This window comes from Chrysemys picta, chromosome 13 (assembly GCF_011386835.1).
Source record: "Chrysemys picta bellii isolate R12L10 chromosome 13, ASM1138683v2, whole genome shotgun sequence".
NCBI classification, from domain to species: Eukaryota; Metazoa; Chordata; order Testudines; family Emydidae; genus Chrysemys; species Chrysemys picta.
In genome coordinates this window covers 29,615,628-29,638,652 of record NC_088803.1, presented here as the reverse complement: position 1 = coordinate 29,638,652, position 23,025 = coordinate 29,615,628, and the positions used below count along the sequence as shown (strand labels likewise).

Sequence of the window (23,025 nt, the reverse complement as noted above, 5' to 3'; positions counted from 1 at the left end):
ATTGAAACAGTACTCCATATAATGGTGGAAGCTTGCCATTTATTCTACCAAACACCAGAAACCCTATTTAATACAAACAGAAAACAAACCCTACAACTAGTGTTGCTTGTGGCCAAACGATATGAATGCTGCATGACTGCTTGGAGTTAAACTCAACCGACTGGTACAGATTTCTAGGAGCAAAAAACTCCAGTTGGTATAAGTCATGCCTGTTAGTGCAGTTCACTTTTGAGTAGTGGCACTGAATAGATACTCTTGAGAACCACTGGAACATGTCTGGCTGCAGCCTTTATCATTGTCGCTTTTGATTAATCAAATTTTGTAACTTTTTATTCATGCTGACTTTACTACAGTAACATTTAATGGGCACAGGGACGTACCATTGTGTTTTATAGATTCAGAGATTTTAAGGCCACAAGGGACCAGCATGAGCATCTAGTCTGACCACCTGCACATCGCAGGCCACAAAACCTCGCCCACCCACTCTGGCAATATACCCTCTGGCTGAGTTACTGTAGTCCTCAAATCTTGATTTAAAGGCTTCAAGTTATTGAGACTTCACCATTTACTCTAGTTCAAACCAGTCAGTGACCAGTGATCCGTGTCCCACCCTGCAGAGGAAGGGAAATCCCTCTGGGCTTTCTACCAATCTGAACCGAGGGAAATTCCCTCCCAACCCCAGATATGGCAATCAGTTGGACCCTGAGCATTTCAGCAAGATCCAAAAGCTAGACATGTGGGAAACAATTCTCTGGCTGTTGGATTTTGCTGAAATGCTCAGGGTCCAATTGACTGCCGTATCTGGGGTCGGGAAGGAATGAGTGGGTGAGGTTCTGTTGGGGACTCAGAGCCCTCCCTATCTAGAGTCCCATCTCTAGCCATTGGAGATATTTGCTGATAACAGTCGCGAATGGACCATATGCCATTGTAGGCAACATCATCATACCATCCCCTCCATAAATGTCTCAAACTCAGTCTTGAAACAAATTAGGTTTTTTGCCCCCACTACTCCCCTTGGAAGGGTGTTTTAGAACTTCACCCCTCTGATGGTTAGAAACCTTTGTCTAATTGCAAGCCTAAACTTGTTGATGGACAGTTTATAACCATTTGTTCTTGTGCCAACATTGGCCCTTAACTTAAATAACTCCTCTCCCTCCCTGATATTTATTTCTCTGATGTATTTATAGGGAGCAAACCTATCTCCCCTCAGCCTTTGTTTTGTTAGGCTAAACAGGCCAAGTGAGGCAGGTTCTCCATTTCTGTGATCATCCTGGTAGCTCTTCTCTGCACCTGTTCCCGTTTGAATTCATCTTTCTTAAACATGAGAGACCAGAATTGCACACAGGATTTGGTTTTTTGCTTTGTTGCCTTGCAACACTGTTTTTCCCCACTGGTTTTAAAATGCAGACTGTTACCAAAGGATAGTCTTCAGAAGACATTGTAAAGAGCCAAAGAATCATCACAAACTTTTACAGTGTTGTATTTAGTTAAAATTGTAAGGATGTAGGTTTCCTCAGTCCTTGCTCAATATTTTTCTTACTGCTTTAAAATGGAAATTGTGAGTGCACTTGAAATGTCCTCTACTTTCGCTCTAGCTTCTGTAAGTACTTCTGTTTCCACGGCTGAAGTGCTACAGTATTTTGTAACTTGTGATGCAAGTTATTAGTGAAGCATAGTAGATTCTCCTTACAGCAGCCATACATTAAGCAAAAGCAAGAGTTTCATACACAGTTGTGTAACATCAGGACTCAAGCCCTCTCTGTAGTGGGACCAATACAGGGCCGACTCTAGGCAGCAGCAAAACAAGCTGATGCTTGGGGCGGCACATTTTTAGGGGCGGCATGGCCGGCGCCAGAATGCCGCCCCTAAAAATGTGCCCCGGCCTCCCTAGCTCACCTCCGCTGCTGCTGCCACGGCCGCTACTCGCCCTCCCTCCCTGGCTCTCAAACCTGGGAGGGAGGGGGAGCAGCGGTCCGCGAATCAGCTGTTTCGCGCGCCGCGGCGGCTCAGGGTCTCCCCCTCCCTCCCAGGCTCTCAAACCTGGGAGGGAGGGGGAGATCCCGAGTGGCCGCGGTGCGGCGCCGCTTCTCCCCCTCCCTCCTTCCCTCCCTCCTAGGCTTGAGAGCCTGGGGGGGAGGAGGCAGGGCTGGGGATTTGGGGAAAGGGCGGAGTTGAGGCGGGGCCGGGGGTGGGGTAATTAAATAAGGGGGGGGGGGGCGGCCAAAATTGTTTTTGCTTTGGGCGGCAAAAATCCTAGAGCTGGCCCTGGACCAATAGAGTCTGCACTTAAAAGGCACATTCCAAAAAACATTCATTTTTTTCCTATTACACCCATCTCTGGAGTGCCTAAGCACTGCACATGTAACTGTGTAGTTCAAGTTCTTCAAGCCATGTGTAATGTTTCCTGGGTTTCTTTTTGTGGCAGTGCTTTGCAAGATGGCAGAATCATAACTAGAGCTAATACAGTAATAATACTTACACAGCATCTGTCAGCCAAGGATCTTAGAGCTTTGCAAATTTTAAGCCTCTGGACATCCCTGTGAGCGGGGAAGCTGTTTGCACATATCCTTGCAAGAGAAGCTACTGAGAGTTGATTATCATTATTTATTTGGGATTGTCCTGTCTGCCTAAAGGCCTCAGTCAGGATCAGGGACCCATTGGGTTAGGAGCCGTAAAAACTCAAGATGAGAAACAATCCCTGCCCTGGGGAGCTCACAGTCTGAATTCTCCTCCCCCACAGTATGTTTTTTTAACATGTACAAAAAAAAAAAGCAATGTGTGTGCCTCTCTTGAAAGGCTTACTAGCTTAGCATCCACAGGTTTTTCCTTTTAATTTCAGAGACGAATGCCAGTGCAATGCAGTCTAAAAGAAGAAAATCCAAGTAAAGTACTGCACGGAAACACAAGACTTGTAAATGAGTGTGAATTTACCAATAGCAATTTTGAGTTGTGATTTTTCTTTTTTTGAAAAAAGAATAAAATGATGTACAGTAAAGTCATCTGAATATTATACTGTTCCCAGTAAGTGCAAGTTTTTTCTAAAAACAAATAAATGGATATAAAATTGGGTTATTGTTAAACCCTCTGGTATTCTAAGATGAAGTCCAGAGTTAGTGCATTAGGCTAATGTGTTGTAAGAAATGCGAGGGAGGGAAAGGCAGTTGTAAACTTATTTCTAAGTTTCCACTTTTCATAAAAAAAAAAATTAGATTACAGGGTTGCCATTTTTAGGTAATAAAATGATGTATTGTGCTGTTGTTTTAAGTACTGTATGTGAATAGCAGTAAGAGGGTTACAGGCAAACCCAGTCTTGTTTGGAAATGTAAATAATTTTATTATAAAGTAGATCAGATGTATTTGTTGTAGAAACAGACCAGTGAAATACAAATAAATTGAAGGGTTTGTATAATGTGGAATCCCTAATGCTCTAAATAAATGTTATTGTCCTATAATTTGGGTTGTATTATTATTAGCAGCAGCATACTACTGTACAGGGAGATTGAATGGATTACTTGAAGCTCTAGGCCTACAAGCTCCTTATTTGGAGCTTTAAAGAGGAATTTGTTTAACCACAAATGAATTAACTAGTGCAGCTGTTGTTGCAAAGCAAGAAAATATTCAAAGCCTACTACCCCAGTCTTCAGGATGCATTCATTTAATATGGACCGAGGCGCCCCAAAAGATAGCTTTCTCCATGTGGAAGTGTTCACCAAGCGGAAGATACTGCACAGAAGAATGCAGTCTGGAGACTTTCTGAAATCTGGTACCTGGAAGTTTTATCTGGATAAGTATTCTGCGCGCAGTAGTGACTTGTTCACGTGTACTACACAAGAAAGTAGGTCAGCCTTCCTGTGCTGGGAAGCTTTCATGGTAAGAAATTGAGGCCTTGTCTATACTACCGTGGTAAGTCGATCTAAGTTATGCTACTCCAGTTACGTGAATAACGTAACTGAAGTCGATGTAGCTTAGGTCGACTTACCGCGCTGTGTCACCGGGAGATGCTGTCCCGCCGACTTCCCTTACTCAGGGAGCTGGAGTACCTACCAGAGTTGTCTGGAGAGCACTCTGTGCTCGATTTAGGGGGTCTACGCTAGACCTGCTAAATTGACACCACTGCATCGATTGCAACAGTGCCGATCTAGGTAAGTATAGACATGGCCTCAGACACAAGTCTTCCTAGGTTGCATGTTACCTTGCACACAGGTGATTTTGACAAGTATTGCACCTTGTTAAAAAATGGCCTGTGGAACATAAAGTGGCAAGTAAGCTGTCTTGTGCCAAAAATGCCACATGTTGATTGGTCAGGGGCTGCCCCAGAAAGCTGAACTTTTTGCATATAAAACTTCAGAGGGAAAAATTCTGCCCTGGGCAACTGCAAAGGGCAGTAGATGTTACCTGTGTTCTGAAACTGTTAATTTCCCCCAGAGAGCCAGATTCAGTGATGCTCTTTTGATACCTTGGTTTACTGTATAAAATCAGTTTTTCCCCAAAAATGTCTACCCACTCCTGATGCAGGGATATTGAAGAGCCACCGGAAGGCAGTATGGCTCAGAGATTTTTGCCAAAACCCTGAAAAGGGGCAATTATTCTACCTTTTCACTTCCAAACTCCACACTTCTGCTTCTTTGAAATCCTACCACCTTCAACAAGTTAAGATGTAAAACTAAACTATTTTAATATTTCTGTGTTTTCCTACTTGTACGATCACACTGCACCGGATTTTGTTCTTATTGAAGTTGATGGCAAAACTCCCAGTGACTTTAATGGGATCAGGATCAGACCCAGGAAGAGGTCCACATGTCACTTTCCCTAAAACCTTTGTGTAAGTGGGAACCCTGGGCTGATTTATAGGTTCATTAAGTCTTGCCTTACATTTTATTTGTTATGCTGGTGAAAACTTTTGGGGTGATATTTGTGGAAACTGAGCTCTGCTTTTTCCACAGAACAGGTGTAAGTTGTATAATGGCAGTGCAGTCTTCTCCACACAACCCTACCAATGGGCCTGAAACTTGAGGGACCAGACCTATGAGGAAGGGGTAATCTGGTCTCTTACCATGCCATTCTTGGCCTTGCTGCTGAGATTGCCAGCAAGGGGGGCAGTTATGGTGAAATCTTTTATGAATGGAAGCTGGAGCAAAATCACAAGACTTAGAGGCCACTAAACCACCCTCAGATGGGAACCATTTTAGACACTTTTGACCTTGAGGTGAGAAGTGCTGTATCTCATAACCAGTCCACTAAGTCATTCAGTACCCCTAAATTTGCTTTTCCTGTGAGAATGGCTGTGACTTAGTCCCCTTTTTTGTTCTGGATATCTAATATAAAACGTATCTCCTTGTTCCTGGAGCACCTCTCACCACTCTTTGGAAATCCTAGACTCTGTGACAGTGTGTAACTCAACTGGCACCTGTGGTTAGGATTTCTACATATAAAATGTTGCAGAATATGTCTTTGGACTGGAGGGTTCTGTTCTGACTCTAGGGAGGTTAGCTGTCAACATGTTGCAAATGTTTAAACCACATTCTATGTGAAGTAGACTCCCTCTTTTTTCTCTGCACCCTTCTGGGCTGTGGTGGATGGTGCAAATGCTCCAACCCTTCGCATTATTTATCCCTCTGTGTGCTCTGTTGTCGAGGGAAGCTGATGAACCTCTGCTGGTATAGCTAGTTTGGGATTTACATAGGCTGGAAATTGTTTGATAAAGAGGGGGCAGCCTTGTGGAGATGATCAGTGTAGGGTTGCCACCTGGCTTGTGGGAGAGGAAAAAACATATCTAGTGTGAGTTTCCTACCAACCCTTCGGGCTCGTTTATGTAGGGAAATTTTACCAGTATTACTAGACCCATATAATTTTATTGCTATAGTCAGTCTGCTAGCTAGTGTCCAGTTCATTCCTTTCCACCCTGTCACTGAGGTTTGTCTGCTTTGCATCCTTTCATCTCTATGCCATTTTCTTTGCCTTCTCCCTTCCATATTCAGCCTAACCAGCTTTGTTTCTGAGTCCTGCTCCACAGCTGAGGGTGCTGCCTCTCTGCCAGTGAGTCCAGTGTGAACTCTGGAGAATGGCAGTAAGCCCAGAGCCTCCTGTAAACATGTTAAAATGAAACCCATCATGTGAATGGGATGTTGTGATAAAGATAAACATACGATTGTGCGGAGATAGCTTAGAAATAAAAACCTAACCCCCCACTTTGGATGGTAGCAAAATTCTGCAGCTTAGTATTCTTTTGTTTAAGGACAGTATTCTCCACTAAGCCTCAGAAAAGGCCATTAGTACAAAGGTTATTAACTCAATTTAAGGTCTCCGGCCACTGTACACAGACTGAGATGTGCTGTATCAAGAATGCATCACTTTGAGCCGAAGGCTTTTATTTTAACAGATTCCCACTGTCTGCATGGACAAGAACTGTGATTAGCAGCATGACCCTTTACTACTTTTTATTTAAACCTCTTGCAGGCTTGTGAAATTGAAATCCTGTGTTCTGATCTGTACTGACATGTAAAACGCTGGTGCTTCCCTCATTAGGGCAGTGCTTAACCATCCTCCGGGAACAAACACTTGCTACAGTCAGTGAAATACGCTACTGGATTTTGAATGCTGGATGTAACCAGTTTTACTGCACCTGGTTCCCTTTATGATTTAAAACACACACACGAAGTATGCTTTAAATATATAGATTTTTTTTTAATTTCTTGTGGTTTTCCTTTATATTAGATTTTTTTTTCCAGGACAGCATTACAATCTAACAACCAAAACCATGTTACATACACACACGCACACCACATAACATGTCCCAGGCAGTCATGTCCTTTGCTCTGTCAACATATTGCAAATGTTTAAACAGTATTCTACGTGAAGTAGACTCCCTCTTTCTACAAGCCTTGCTTACATTGCTTTAACATGTAACACACAACAAGAACGTATTTTGTTAGCTTTCTGTTTTGAACTAGGTTTCAGTTCCTACAGTATAGTGATGTAGAAAATGTGGGGCTTTTTATTTTTGTCTTCTCAAAACCCCTGTTTTAAAAGTTGTCCTGCTATTGTAAGGCATACAATAGATTCTAAGGTTTAAATCACCCTCTCAGCTGAACAGAGCTGGAGAAAAAAACCTACTAGGAGTTTAATCTGCTTGGTCATCGGGGTTGTGTTCTAAACAGGTCAAATGCACACGCACTCAAAATTTGCTGCTTGTTAGAGTGGTGGTGTGGAGGGAGGGGAAAGGAGATGGCAAAACCAGAAAATGTTCTCAAACTCATTTTAAGAAGGTTTAAGGCAACCCTTTCAAACCAAATAGTACCTCCTCTTTAGATAAGCCTTTGAAAGGGAAAAAAATGGATTTTTAACATACAGTGTGTTTTGGCAAAGTGCTGGTGGTAGTCATGTCATCTTTATACTCTATCTTCACCCTCAAACTGGTGGGAAATCAGATTTTAAGCAGGAGTTCCCAAAGGTGCATAGGGGATTTAGGTACCAAAATAAAGGGTATTTGGGGGCCTAACTCTGTTGGCTCCTTTGAAAATCCCAGATCTATTTTTTTTTTCACAATAACATACAGCTGCAGAATTTTTTTTGTAATTTAAATTCCCAGTCGTTTTTTGCATAGGACTTTAACTATGGTTCCCTAATTTGTTACCAAACCATGCAAAAGGGTGAAAGGCACATACACAGTCAATACACTATGAAGAGGTATAATGCATATAGGAGAGTATTATGAGTATAATACCTAGTTGTGGGAGTTGAGAGAGATATATATATACACAAAATATTGCAACACTCAAATGCTACGTTACAGATACAGTTCTGATACAATAGAAAAGAATATTACTATGTTGCTGTTACAGTGTGAGCTGTACCTTTGTCTCAAGAAGGGTAAAAGCTGGATTTTGAAAGCACAAAAGTGAATTAGATACAAGTTGTTTGCAGTGAGAATTGGGTGTTTAAAATAGTTTGTATTTATGGTCAGCTTTGCTCCCCCGCTCGCTGTTAGGCAAGAAGGAGTTGGAACAGCAAAGACGTTTGGGGTTTCTCATACAGGTGGACCCTGTACAAGTTACATGCTAGTAGGGTGTTTTTTTCCCCCTCTCCCCACAAGGAATAGGATCTCCCACAGCCTGGAGATAAAGGGTAAAAGCCTGACTCCACTGAAGTCAAAGGAAGTTTTGCTATTGACTTCAGTGGAGCCAGGCTTTCACCCGGAGTCTGAATCTCCATGTAGGAAGGCTGAGCAGTGGCAGTGGCGGTAACGATGGGGGCTAGTGTAGACTCCCTCTGACCGAAGAGCCACTAGTTGCAGGCAGCTAGTGTGGAGAAGAGCACGTGCTGAGCTAGAACAATGAGCCTGACATATCTCAGAGCCTAATCAGTCAGACCTATTATTAGGGAAGTTGGTGTTGCCCAAGTGGGTTTAGACGGGTACGGGCTGAATGTTTCATCAGGTGCTAACCCACATCCTCTACCTCCTTGTAAACAAAGGGGGTAGGGAGGTGTAAAGAACTTGAAGCTGCAGCTGTTTATTGAGCAAAGAAGGAATAAGTCAGCATCAGCTTGGATACTAGATGGAGCCGTTCACTTTTTTTATAACCATTTTTTTGAGGAAAATGTGGGATTTGTTTTTTAAATTAAATTTCGTGAGCTAACTTTTTAGAAAGAGCCTTTTCGTGCCTGCATCAAGGGCATAAAGCCGGAGGCTACAGTGAGGCCCTTTAAAAATCCGACCCTGTGTTTCTGACTGGCGAGAGTGCTGTCACCCTTTCACTTCTGCACTCCAAGAGCTGCCCGCTGCTGCATGCTCCAGGTGCCAGGCTGCCTTTTTGGGGGTGAGCAGAAGGGGGAGGCAGCATCTCCTCTGTTATGAGGATTCACAAAACTCTCACACGTCAAAACAAAAGTGATTTACTAACCATGCCAGAGCACTTCCTCCTCTCCCCCTCCCCATTTTTATTTATAAATAGACTTTTTTCTAATCTCCCTATTCCCCCTCCCATTGACAAAACTCCCAGGCAGTTCAGTGGAATGAGAGCTGGGCCAAGGAGGTGTTCATAGAATGGCTGTATCTCTGACAGCTCACAGGAACAGCTGCAGGAGAAACGGACAGAGGTGAACATACCAAACTGCGTAATAGTCAAAGGTTCTTCTAGAATGGCATAGAGGAGGTACCTGAAACTAAAGGAGAAAAGACAATGGTTGGCCTGACTTTGATCCTACATGGGAGTCAAATTGGCCAGAGAGAGGTCAGTGGAGTTAAAAACGGTAGGCGAGGCGAAGGAGGCCCAGAGAGTCTACAGAAGAGGTTCCAAAGGTGCCCTAGGGATACAGATGAAATTCCACATCCTTGACCTCAAGCAGTTTTACTTCTCCTCCTCCTTTTCAAATTCAATCTGTTTAAAGAAAAAGTAACTAACTGATTACAGGGTGAGGTGCGCCATTAGTGCAGACAATGGCATCGTACTATTCTTTGTACTGTTAGCTATCCATGCCATGAAAGAATGGTCACATTCCTGGAGAAGTTCAGAGCTTGGGGGAGTAGATGCATCATCCAGACATATACTTGTCTCACATCTTATTTTAAAGCATCCGTGCTCAACCTGGGGCTCTCCAACAGAGAGGGGGGTGTGTGTGTGTGTACTAGCTAGATGGGTCCCAAAGGTTTTTTCTGTTGTAATATAGCGTTATATTATGGAAATGGTGGAGAACCACTATCAAGGAGAGTGACCGCTTTCTTAGCTACAGTTTAGTGACCATTGCTGAACCTTCACTTTTCACTGCAGTCGTATTTGTCTATTTATTAAATAACAAATATCTGCCATGCTCATTTGTTAAAAAAACCACCTCTTCCATAACTGGAAACCACCAATTTCAGCCCCAATCTATGCAAGGGAGTTGGGCTGGGAATTATCCTAGCCCTGTGCCCTTGCAAACATGGGCTTTTTACATCGCAGGAGAGTTTGGTACTGTGCATGGCCTTCATCAAACACACTAATGGATTTCCTCCCCCTGGGGCTTGGGGGGAGAAAAGGAAACTGCTCCACACCCAGCTACATACAGTTTTAAAATATACAAAGAGAAATAACAGGTTCCTAAAGCGAGGAGCTTTGGGATGAACTACATAACTAAATTTGTACTTTGCAATATTAAAAGAAAGGGGCCCTGCTGGACCGAATTGACTTTCCTCAAGGCTGGGCTTTCCCAGCAGAGCGGGTGCCTCTCGGAAGTGGTACTTGTAGGTGCTGGTTTCGAAGGGCTGGATTTCAAGGGCAGCTCTGCTGGCAGGTGTGCTTTCCGTGGCACCCAGCTTGTCGCCCAGCAGCGCTCCTCATCACCCTTTAAATGCAAATGAAACCCGGCCAAAATGCAGGAGGCAGAGTCTAGCATCATGGACTGCTTGTGTGTTTGTGATCAAGGACTAAGTGGGCTGCTATGACCCGCTTTTGAATTCAGCCCCTGAACCAGGATCACTTAACTAGGGCTGCTTCAGGGGGCTGTTCTATGCAGAATGCTAGGATACGTGGCTTCAGACTTGGCTCTACATAAATGTTTTAAAACAAAAGGGGGGCATTCCCCCAGCTTTGTGCTCAAGGGCTGCCCATGCCCCCATTGAAGCCAACCTCTTGTTGACTTCAAAAAAGCAGGGTCAGTGGTGTTTATGGGCAAAGCGGTTCCCTCACCCCCTGCAACTAAGAAGGGCAGAATTTACCGCTGCATGGCAGAGGATGTGGGTTCTGATTCTGCACCAGGCCGATTGTGGGAGAATCCACAGGCAGGCAGGGTCAGCCAGGCAGAGGTTATATTTCCCCACTGGCTCTGGCCCCTGGAGAGGAGCTCTGCAGAAGAGATAATCTGGCCTGGCGCCATGTTGCTCTTTCCATGCAAGTTCCACCCAGGTGGCGGGGGAATGACAGTCATCCCCCTGGCTCCTCCCTGCAGTCTGCCCCTCCCCTCGCATAGAGCCTGACTGGCTGTGAGCGCTCTCCTGGGTCATGGGGGGGGGGGATAGTACCTCGCAGGGATCTGGCTTCTATGCTCTAAAGATGGGCAAGAGTTATTAGAAGATCTACTCCATTGCACTGCCCATGCTGGCCGTGGCCTCAGCATTAGCCCGCTGAGAAAGCAAGAGCCAAGCCCACCTGGCTTTCTAAACAGACGCGCCCCCAGGACTTTGTTTTCCACCTGGTGCCTTTTTTTTTTTTTAATGTTAAAAAAAAAAAAATCAGAAATGACATTATTCCTGAGAGCGCGAACAACCGTCGCAGTGCCCCCTCCCCTGCCCCCTTATTACTCTCAACGCACTTTTTCCAAACCATTTTGCACCCGCCTGGCCCTATCCTGCTCCCATTGACTCCGCTGGGAGCAAGATCTAGCTCAAGTTTGTGATTCGTGTGGAGCACAGATCTGTTGTTCGCTCTGCCTCCAAGATCTTGGCATTGCCCCCAAGCCCTTGGGGGCTTTGATGCCCTCTCAAAATATATTCCTTAAAAATAGCTAGCTAGATATTTCCAATAACGCTGGCCTAGAGGAGGAATAAATTGTATTTCAACAATTTCCATGTGATTCCTGGGACCCACATGAGTGAGGTGGGTGTGCCCCTGAGTGGCCCCATAGCTAGTAAGTGGACACTGCTAACTTTAAATCTGTTACACAGTTACACTGGTGCCAGTTGAATCCTTTTCCTCTTCCAAAAGGCAGCCGATACTAGCAATTCATGCTAAGAAAATAAAAAGACGTCTCACTAGGTTTCACAGATTCCTTTAGGACGTGCAGATTCGTATCCACAGCCTCCCAAGAAATAAAAGAACGCATCAGAATCAAATGTTCTGAAATATGCACTTTTAAAGATCCCAATGCACGTGTTTGTCCCTGAGTCCACGCTGTAATTTCCCCTACACAAATAAAAAATAAATTGAAAACTCCGCATAGCCATTAAAGTAGGAGATCAGAACAACACGCTCCCAGCCACAGGTTAGTTTGTTTGTTTAACCTTTCAGTTGGGAGCATCACACAACTAACCACAAACTGGAAATACTGAATGCAAAACCAAAATCAACACCGTACAGCCACTCTGTGTTTTTAAAATATTTACACACGTGCACCCAAAGATTCTGTGTTTTAAGCACCTTTTGTTTGCTTTAAGATAAAAGGAGAGCCATCCAACCTCAGCGTGACGGGCTCTGGTTGATGGTTAAAGAACTAGGACAGGAAATTTGGTAGCAGACCAGTACTTCTAGTGATCGCCTCCAAGCACAGTGTGAACACACCTCTGTCACAGCATTAGCTGTTTGGTCACACTTGATAGCAGGTGCATTTCTAATCAGCTTATAAAGGGTTAATAAATGATTACATTGAGGACAGTCTGTGTTTTAGATGCTTGTAAGCCATGGTAATAGTAACCTAGTGACCTGTCTAACAATAATTTGACCTTTCAGTAAAACATTATTAATCATTGATTAACCCTTTCTAAACTCTTGATATAAAGTGGGATGGTAGTTTTGCTTGGTTTCCCCTGCTGACTAGGGATAACATGATGCAGTTGTGCAGAACGATGACATCCAAGCAAAGTTCCTTGCATTCTCCTTCTAAAAAAAAGTAAAACTTTAAATATTAGAAATGAACTACCACTGAAACGGGCAGTTGGGCTATTGGACTCAGTGCCTCTGTTTTAACAGCACTTAAGGGCCCTGGCCGGCACTACTGAGGGCGACTAGAGCTTTACCATTGACTTCAATTGCTGCTGGATCAAGTCCTAATTGAGTAGTTTTTGCTTCTCACTGTCCTGGACAATTAGCGAGGCTGGGAGGCTTTTAAAGAGGGACTTCTCCTACTGGGAGAAATGCTTGGGAGCAGCTTAGCAGACACATGCATTGTAAGATGTACAAGGTGAGTAGCATTCCCCAAAGCAATTTGTGTTTCTAGGAAGCTTTGCTCACTCGCTCTCTCTCGCAGCCATTTGGCACCTGTTTGATCTGCAAGACACAATGGTCAGCTCCAAATATCACAAGTGTTATGGGGGCTCTGGGCATGGGTGACATCATCATGTTAAATTTGTGACATCACTGTCATTTGCAGGGTGCCTGAGGCATGTCGTAAGTGGAGGTGTAGAACTGTGTAACTGTAACAGGTGGCAGCTGACCGGGAGGCAGAAAATTACTGACCTTATACAGCTCTTTATTGGTGTCTGCTCCAGCAAGGAAATCTCCCTCTAAAGCCACCTTATGTGCATGAAACAGCCTAATGCTGCAGAACAGATTGACCAAACAGCCTATGGAAAGGAGAACTGAACCGGGGATGTGGGGGGCGGAGACTTGATGAGCATCCAAAATTTAACCCTGTTCCTATGCTGCTGCTTAAAAAATTCTTAATTCTGACATGGACATTGACGAGTTTAGGAAATAGCTCCTCCTCACCTCTGCAGGAACTTGAGTCGGCGTTCATGTAAAATGCACCAGTCCCAACTTGCATCAGGGCTCACTTGAGAAAAAGGCATTTAATAGAAAACTAAGGATGTGAATGGCTGTAAATGTCCCATCAAGTCAAGACATTGCCAGTCTCCGGTAAGGAGTCGGCTGCAAATGAAATAATAGACATGTTGCCATCTTTAACACGCTCCTGGTGGGACCTTCAGCAGTGAGCAGATGAAGTTCTATCACACCACTGCCTGCTCCAACACATGGAGACAATGTGGAGCTGGTATCAAACAACAGACAGGGGTGGGGCTCATCCAGACCATGGGAAATAACACTGGCTTTTCAAGTTCTCTCTCTTTCTCTTAACTGCTGTTAAACCGTCTTGCCAAGAGATCTGTGCACATGAGCTCGGCTGCCTCTCCAGATGCTGACAAGGGTGCAAAAGCAAAGAGGAACAAACAGCTGATCCTAGCAATATGGGAATTTTGCCCTTGACTTCAATGAAAGGAGGGATCAGGTTCTAAAAATCAGGTACCTATTAGAGATGGGCCCAAGCTACAGAGCTCAGAGCCAGCTGGAACGTCAACAAGGTTTGTGTGTGCTGGGGGTGGGGGAGGAGTTCAGGTCCAGCATATTGGTTGGGAGTTATCTCTAGTTACTAGAGTCACCAATGATTCAATCAGAAATAGCTGCCTGCAGCGGCCTTTCCATTAGTACAGGATGATGTTACTGTTTTTTAATCTTTGCCAGGCACTGCTCTTATTTCTCTAGGCGGGTTAGAATTTATTTCCATGCTGTGTGAGAACTTTCTGTTCAGTAGTGTCATGAGGGCAGCAGGGCTTTGTGTTTGGAGACACTAATAATGGTCTTGTGCAGAATTTTACAAAAGCCAAACTGGGAGAGTTATAGAGGCAGTAGGGCTGTTTCAAACAATGGTTGATTACACTGAAGAACAACAAATATTAAATATATTTAAAATAATCCCATTTATCTCTGTATTTTTAGAGGCTCCCATGGCACCTGCATTTTAGCTAGATCCTGCAGGCAAAATTATATTAGCCATTCTCCGGGCTAACCAGATCTGTTAGCCTCCATTCCTGGAGGCTGCTAATTGTAAGTTTATTTCCTCTCAAAAGTCTCAAGAGCTCAATTATTAGACATTTTAAAAGCGGCGCTCACATGGTGGAGGCCCACTGTTTACAATTATTTTTAAAAACACAATTTCACAAAACCTACTATGAAGGTAAAGGTCTGAATAATGGTTTATAGAAGAAATTCCAGTGAAAGTGGTTTTATTTTTGTAGCTCAACATGGCCTTGCATGGTGGAAACTCAAACTCAACAGCATTGTGCAAATGGGAACGGGAGCCTGCCTGTGGACAGCCTAGTTTCGTTCCCCCAGGGAGTGAAGTGCAAGCAGTAAATAAAGAGCATTAATGGAGGAAAGTGATTTTCAGACAGCTTTGCGGTTTTACTAATCGCGTATTATTAACGTACAATTTTTTATATCTTGACAATGGCCTTTTAAGGATAAACATGTTGGGCCAAACCCAGCTCTGGCGTAGCAGCATTAAAACCACCAGGGATGAATATGGCTATTCATGACACAGGGCACAATCTTTAGTGCAGTTAACCGGTGGTTATCTATTAGCCCATTCTGACTACAGAGAAGAAATTCCTCAACTGGGCTGAACGCCTGGAACTTTATTTCCCATCAGAAACTCCCTATAGTCCTGTAGGGACTATCAGACTAGCGAGCGTTAGGCCTGCCTGTAACAGTGGAATAGGGGAGCTGCCATATATACCTCTTCTTGGGGGACTTGTATCTTTTTCCATCCACGTAGGCACAAGTTCTGTGCTACACAGTTCTCGGCCTTGGGCTTGTACCCTCTCAACTGCTCCAGTTTCCATCCTCGTTTCTTGTCTTGCCTCTCTCCTCCTGCCTTTCTTTTGTCCCCAATCTCTTTCGCTTCCTCTCTTGTTGCACATCCTTTCGCTACCAGCTTCGACATACTTTACCACCTCTGTGACTATTGCACAAGCCCCTTTCTGCACTGTCCTCCCAAACGCTAGATGGGGCAGCAAACCACAGGCTGTTATACCAGCGTGAAGGAGAATTCTCACGCCTGGGGGTTTGAGTGATGGGTTATGTCCAACCACTAGCTTTAGGATCATGCTCAAGAAGTATCATCATCCACTGAGGCTAGACCTGTCTGCTGGGAGTGGCTCCTCTAACAGCTCCTTGGAGGTAGTGGGATTTACACAATGCTGCTTTGCGGGTTTGTTTTCCGAGGGCCCAGATTTTGACTGAAAATAGAAAACACCAAGACCTGTTTGGACATGTACAGATCACTGGCTTCCCCGGGGCACCAAAACCAGCGGAGACCAGGGAGAGCCTTTTGCCAGAAATCCAGTGATTTGGACAGACCGAGGAAATGACAACCTAGTCTAGGGGGTAGGCCTCCTCGTTCATTGCTCAACCATTGGCTCTGAAGATCTAATATGGTGTTTACAACCAATCAGATAATCCACCCCCACAGGCTTCTGCCCAGCCTGTTGCTTGGAATGAGAATTCTTTATTCGAATGGATGAGGGCTTTTTAAGGGCTTCGTCATTGTAAAATGCAAGTAAGTCATTGCGGGATTTGTTTCTTGTTGTTTTTTGCCTAAGCTGGTGAATGTTCCTGACCATTTCACGAGGCAGATTTGTTCAGCCTTTCTAAAGACCACCTGATCTCTGCCCTGTGTTCCACATGCAATAATCTGCTTAGAGCTTTGACACTTGTCCCTTAAGCAAAGCTGTTTGGAGGGGTGGGCCAAACATATTGTAAGACACCCGACTGTAACCTGAAAGCACCGGAATAATAAAATGGACTTTGCACTCTTTTAAAAAGGCTGTGGGGAATTAAGGGCTACAGTAATACTGCACAGGCTTGATTTCCAGAAGCACTCAGTAGCTGCAGCTCCCACGGATTTCAGTTGGAGTTGTCGGTGCTCAACACTTCTGAAAATCAGGCCTTAAATACTTGCTAGGAGATGCTCAAGCAGGGTTCCCTTTACTCCAGCATGGCACCTCTGAACAGACAGCTAGATAATAAAAGCATGCAAGTAAGGATCATCAGTGACACCACAATCCCAGCTCCCAAGTTAATTCAGAGAGGATCTAATATACAATCCAGTTTTTAAAGGGGGATGGGGGGAATGGTCTTTATTCCACATAAATTTACATTTTCCTGGAATTTGGGCCAATTTTGTTGTTATTTTGTTCCAGTTTGCATTTGAATCTGGTATCTCCATTTGTGACATCACAATCTGTTCCACGGAGAAGAGTGTGATGTCATAAAGAAAGGCACTGACGTCACAGGCTCCCAATACAACGGCAAGGGACAAAGGAAATGACGGGGCGTCTTCACCCTCCCATAAATTCAGCGTAACATTGGTGTTAAGCTTAGTGAAAAGTAGAGCATTCACTGGGAACACCAAACTCGAATTCAAATACTGGTAACCGTTGCAAGAGCAGCTGGAAGAACTTACTCAAGTATTGGGGAGGGAGTCGGGGAGCTGGGGAAATACCTCCCATCAGGAATCATTTTCCCGAGGGTAACTGGTTGGACACAAGTTTTTCCAGAGACTTTAGCACTGATTCTTTTAAATCATTTCTTGACATTTAAAAGCTGTCCCCCAGCCAGTGTCATTAGGTTACGTGAGGGTGATGTGCCGGCTTTCTCTCCTGCTCAGTGCCAGAGCAAAAGCTGCAGTGGTGGGGAGGGGAGTGCAAGGTATCAAAGTGGAGAAGGAAGAAAATAATAGGTAAGTAAATGTATACGCTAGTGTAAAAAGGGGAGTGAAACTGAAGGAGAGCCCAGCAAGGATCTGCTGTGGAGCATCATCAGTTCAGAAGAAATTGAAAAGCGTCTCTCATGGGGATAGGTTTATTCCAGAGAAAGGATGAAGACACCTCTGCTGGAGAAAGCATCGCAAGATGGGACGTGAAGCTTGAGAGTTAAAAGGGTAATGCCCCGCGGTGCAGACTTCCTGAAGTAGTTTAGTAGTTGTACTGGCGCTGGCATGGTTGGTAGACAAAGCTGCCCTGGTGTTTGGCCCGCCGGGGGTGGCGCTCTCTGGCGCGGTTCTGCCGCTGCATGACCTTCTGACTGAGCTTGTGCTTCTCCACCAGCTGCTTTGCCCGCTGGATCCGACGGACCTGGCTGACCTTCTCCAAGATGGCAGCTTTTGCCGTGAGAGAGGTGGGGTGGTGCGGGGTGCGGCGCTCCATCCGGGGTTCAGGCACGTCCCTAGAGAGAGAGAGAGACACACATTCATTAATGGTTAAGCTCAGGATGACCTCAGACAGGTGTGACACCACTTTGCATTTCCCCAGGGCACGAAGGGGTCGACTGCCAACTGGAGTCACACATGAGACTCCTGACAGCTCCCTTCTGAGTCAAATGTGCAAATGCCCATACAACAAAAGAAGAGACGAGCCCCACGTCATGCTCAGCACGACCAAGAATTGTTCCGTTGGAGGTTGCATGCGGTACTATGGTGATAGCACCATGGAAATAGAGCTATTTTCCCAAGATCGGTATGGCAGATTAATGCTTTAAAATGCTCGTATTACCCAGGCTGACATCCCCTTAACAACCACTTAGCTGGCTTTGCGCGCGAGTGTCTTACAGACGAACACACATACAGGGACAAATTTAGAAGAGATTCTAAGGTGGTTTCTTCTAATCTCTCAGCATGCAAATTACTCCAGCTTAGGCTCCCTTTGATTTAGTAATTGGCATTTAATTGAGACCCTTCCCCTACTCATCACCTCTGAATTTGGCTTGCTGTCTCCTGTAAGCAACGCTGTTCAAAGCCTCTTACAAGGCCAATGGAATTATGAGTGAACTGCTCCATAGGCCAATCTGCAATAAGCAGAGTTGTTAAAAGGAACAGGACTTCCCCAGATCAAACGATTGGCGTGATTGAACCAGGTTCCATTAGCACAGATGACTCATGGGGAGAAGAGAGCTTGAAAGCCAGCTGCGCGGTCAGCAGAAGTTCTCCTCCAACAATGAGGGAAATCAAGGGCAAATTGAGCTCATTTCCTCCCTACTTTTAACTATTATTTGCAGCCATTTTGCTTTGTATTTCACCCTCTGCCTTCAAACTTTCACTGACTCCAGCCGGATTGGAATTTGGCCCTACGAAAAAGGAGTTTGCAAAGGGCAAATGAGATCCCAGCCGATGATGCTCAGTGTCGTCCTCTGAGACTTGCCCGGGGAATTTGCTCTTGAACTGGGCCATGTCCCTCTGTGGTGCTGTATAAACAATAACGATGTATTTGGCCCACGCTCCCATGGAGTGTTAATGCCAAAAGCCATCGAGCTGTCTGGCTGGCTCATGGCTGGGCCTTAGCCCAGTTTGCCTTTGGTGTGTATGTGCTGTTGTGATACTCTGGTAACACGTCCCAAAACACTGAGCAGCCCGTGTGGCTTGTAATTTGCCATGTGGCTGCACTTCCGGGCATCGGTTGTGAACTCTGCGGCTGCTGATGGGAGAACGTGTGGAACTGGAAGTAAGGATTGCTGCTGTCTCCCAGGAGGGTCCCCTTTCCTGGAAAAGCAGTGGGCTTTGGTCCCCTCTCTGGGGTTCTTTTTCTGCCTAGGAGTGGGGGGAGGGGGGGACGGTTCGGTGTCCAGGAGAGCTCAATTTGCAGGAAGAACCACATTCCAGAGTGGAGGATTTTGCGCTCAGAACTAGAACTGCACTGCAGGACCAGGGCGGAGGAGATGCAGATGAGCTGAGATGAGGAGGAAAAGCCGACAAATATCCTTCCTAAAAGAGCCAACGTGGTAAATTCCAAGACACCAGTGAAAGGTGAGTGGAGCCAAGTCCACTCCAAAGCCTTATTGCCACAGGCTTGTTTTTTTTGGTGTCTGGTTTTCTGCTGTAACGATACCGGTGGTATGACTGAAAGAGTGTGCCCACACTGCGTTGTCTACACCATCTTACGCTACTTCCCTTCTCAAGCACTGCCTTCACAAAGCTCTGTACTTTCTGGAAATAACTGCGCACCATTCTGAACGGATATCCCCGGTGCAATGTTCTGCTCCTCGGGGCCCAGCATTCTGGGCTTTTTCTTGCAGTGCATTGTGGGGTGTCTATTGGAACCTACTGGATTTCTGGGATTTGGGCTCAAATGAACAAACTCCCATGATTCCCTTCCTAGCATCCCGTAATTTGTCCCTTGTTTGAGAGTAAGCACTATTTACAAAGTGCTGCCCGGCAGTGTGGAGGAAGCACTGTGATCCTGATTGTCATTAATACGAACAAACCGCTCCACACACGTATGGGCAGCCACACAGCCAGGTAGCTTTGGATGGGTTAGGAGACAGCTGCAGTGTCACAGGAGGGCTGGCCCCTTTAAATGAAGCAGGTCCAGTCCCCCTGTGCCAGAACAGGTGCTCCACCTTTGGCCAGTTCAGAGGGTGGAGCAGCACCTGAGGCTAATAAGGATCAGGGAGGAGATCTCTGAAGGCAGCTGTAGGAGGTCCTTGGGGAAGGCAAGGGAGCAGGAGAGGGGGTTACCAGCTGACATCTCCTTGCTGGAGAACTGGAGCCAGAGGACCCAAGAGAACAGTGGAAGCATCTCCCTGCTGGCTTGCCTGAGAGGTTAATGAAATAGGGGGATAATGAATGTTCCCCGGGTGAGGACGAACTCCCAGCTGAGAAGTCAGCGGTGGGAAGGGGGGCTTCGCACTGGGAAGAGCAGAGGTGCACTCTAGCTGGAAGGGTGTCCTGGCAGAAGGACAGGAGAGGACCTATGAAGAGCCCAGGTGTTGTGGAAGATGCCAGAGCGCAGTATGTGTGGTGTCAATGGACTAGGTGCACTGGGGTAATAAATGGACTACGTTTGGGGACTTTTGCTATGGATTATTTTCACTGTTTGTAATAAACTTGCCCCAAGGGGCAGGGGATATGATTGAGGCAAGACAGCCTGTCGTGGAGTCCTTCGATGGCTGAGAGGGAAAGTGATGGTAAGCAAGGTGCTAGGGTACCCAGCTGCAAGGGGCACTTGGGGCACAGTGATGCTGTGTCAATATGGCTAGAGGAGGAGGATGAAATTGAACAGTTATTTCTGTACGACCCTTTCCTGGAGTGACTTCACTGGACTGAGCTCTGCTTTCTGGGCTTGGCAAACTAGCCCTGACTTCTTCTGGTGTATGGCTTCTGACTGCAGAATGAATGAGATGTTGGGTAAGCAATGTTGCCACTCTATCATGGCAACATCATCCAGGGACATCAAACGCGTCCATCCATCATCAAGATGATAAGGAGCGCAGTCCGTAACCAGATGGCATGCTCTTTGTTCTTGAGCTCCACAGGGATGGTATGGGGAGATCAAGAAGCCCCACAGTAAAGATTCAAGTTAAACTGCCCGTGACCACAACATAACGGGCAACATGAGGGGCGTATCAGGATGCTTCACGTTGGCTTCTACCATTAACTCCCCAGGAAGCAGGGAGGACAATCCTGACAACTTGGCCAGTGACCTGCTAACGATGTTACAGTACTGACTGGTGGGACAGGATAGTAATGGAGAACTGGTGATGGCAGCACTTCAGGATGTGGGAAGGCTCCTTTCCGGGAGATCTGTGTGGAGTTCACTCCAGAGCTGCAGCAGTGGAACACCAACAGGAGAGTTGCCCTCAGCGCAGAGAAGTGTGGGGTCACCAACATCTAGAAGCTTGCTACTCTCGATTGCTACCTGTCAGGCTCCTGTGGGTAGATCAACTATTAGGGCTGTGAATGGAGGGTTCCCAAATTGTATAGGAGGCATGGATGGGACCCATGTCCTTATTCCTGGCCACCACACCAGTCCTCCGAGTTCATCAACAGCAAGGCCAAGTTGATTACTGTGGAACGTTCACCACTATGAATATGGGGTGGTCTGGATTGGTTCATGATAGCAGAGCTCCTTTGCTGCGCTGGGCATGTCCCAGGGGTGCCACATCTCCTGCATTTGCTCTGCCAGGTTGTAGATCTTGGCATTCCATTACTGCTGTCCAGAAGGTCCTGGACATGCTCCTCTCCCCAGAAAGCGAGAAGTCCAGGCCCTCCTGATAAGTCCATGTGGAACCACAGGACATGGTTTGGTATGTGACTCTGAGTGTGTAAACTCTTCACAAGCTGAAATTGTAGAGGGGCATGCCTGGCTGCCAGTTAAACAGGGAGAGGACAGCTGGTCAAGGTGCCTCCAGAGCAATAGAGGGCAGGCAGGGAAACAGACAAGCCAGTCCAGGCATGAAGCTATGCAACGTGGGACAGCAGTGGGAGAACTGCCAGGACTGGTGTAATTAATCCAAAATAGAGAGGCACCCACATGAATCTTAGACCGCATTAACTCTTTGCAGCGTAGAGTTCGCTCACTTCTGAAGCCAATGAATGAAAGTGGGATAGGATCCCGGATGAAAAAAGCAAAACAAAAATCCTTTTGTGGGTGCCAAAAATTAATGTTATAAGGAAAGAACATTTCCCTGAAGACAAGGCTGTAGAGACCATGGACCATCCCCCCACCCTTAATATGAAAATCTTTCTTTAGTGTTTTAGCCAGATGGCATTGCCTGGATATCTAGAGTGCTCTAGCCACTGGGCAAGGCCTGTCCCCCCAAACTGCAGCTCTAATCCCAGCTCTGCCACTGATTTGTAGTGCGATCTTGGGCTAGTCTCTTAACGCCTCCATTCCTCTGCCTCCCCAGCTGGAAAGCAGAGATGATGATACCTGTCTGCCTTTGCCATGGGCTACAGACACACCATGTACTATTATTACTATCCGCAGCATCCCAGGCTGGACTCACCCTTCACTGATCGGTTCGTCAGGGCTCTCCCTTTCCACCACAATGCTGTTGCTGGTGACGTAGACGGACATGCTGGGGTGTTCGATCAAGAGGTCCTCCATGGGGCTGCTCTCCAACCTGACGGGGCCGGGGCCTTCTGCAGTAAAACAGGGGGGAGGGGTGACAAACCAACTCTCGTCCATCAAGCAGGGGTCGGGCTGGGAGGGCACGGGCCTGCCGACATAGTCATTGAGTGAGTGGGACGACGAAGTGGTAGGTGGGGGGGACCCAGGACAGGACTGGGAAGTGCAAACGGAATCCCTCTCACCTACCCGCTGCTCTTCGCTTGGGGCTGAAGTGTAACTAGCTAATGAGAGACAAGAGCCACCATCCACAAGGTGGGAGCAGCCAAAAAAAACCACGGTCGTTTGAAGCCATGCAGAGTGGGAGCAGGGCGGGGGGGCAGGCAGGGGGAAGAATAAAGAAGCAGAGAGACACACACACATACAATATACAGTGGGTGGGGAGGGGAGGGGAAGGGGGGAGAAAAAGGGGGCATTATTAGTAAAAATGACACCCCAACAGCATTATTGTTTTCTTTCTTTTCAATCGATAAAACCTTTACTGAAGTATAAACCACCATGCAAAATAAAAACACCACCACAGCACAGCGCGGCCACCTCAAGGGGCAATTCAGCCAAGCATCCGCGTGCCCGAGGGACCGCTAAGAATGATGAGAGCACCGACAGGGAAAAGCACAAGGGATTGGTCTCGCTTGTGCTTTGCGCTCGGACAGATACGC

The 23,025-nt window shown here is 46.1% G+C and overlaps 2 protein-coding genes across 11 annotated transcripts in view; one reads left to right on the top strand and one right to left on the bottom strand.

Annotated features, from left to right (window-relative positions):
* NCOA6 (nuclear receptor coactivator 6) overlaps window positions 1–23,025 on the top strand; it is a 94,910-nt gene that overhangs the window by 67,750 nt on the left and 4,135 nt on the right. For 4 of the 6 annotated variants that reach the window (XM_065565742.1, XM_065565738.1, XM_065565744.1 and 1 more), the window contains one exon: window positions 2,840–3,452. The exons of 1 other annotated variant lie outside the window; for it this stretch is intronic. In XM_065565742.1, coding sequence (XP_065421814.1) covers window positions 2,840–2,886 — 47 coding nt within the window. In that variant the 3' untranslated portion in view covers window positions 2,887–3,452. Of the gene's footprint in view, window positions 1–2,819; window positions 3,453–23,025 lie in introns of those variants that run through there. One more of the 6 variants, XM_065565740.1, reaches the window with a different exon arrangement.
* TP53INP2 (tumor protein p53 inducible nuclear protein 2) overlaps window positions 13,459–23,025 on the bottom strand; it is a 52,253-nt gene continuing 42,686 nt past the window's right edge. The window contains exons 3-5 of one of the 5 annotated variants that reach the window (XM_005295383.5): window positions 22,552–22,590; window positions 22,245–22,380; window positions 13,459–17,690 (exon numbers count right to left, since the gene is read on the bottom strand). In XM_005295383.5, coding sequence (XP_005295440.2) covers window positions 17,441–17,690; window positions 22,245–22,380; window positions 22,552–22,590 — 425 coding nt within the window. In that variant the 3' untranslated portion in view covers window positions 13,459–17,440. Of the gene's footprint in view, window positions 17,691–22,244; window positions 22,591–23,025 lie in introns of all 5 variants that reach the window. The other 4 variants (XM_042858263.2, XM_008168134.4, XM_065565745.1 and 1 more) reach the window with 4 other exon arrangements.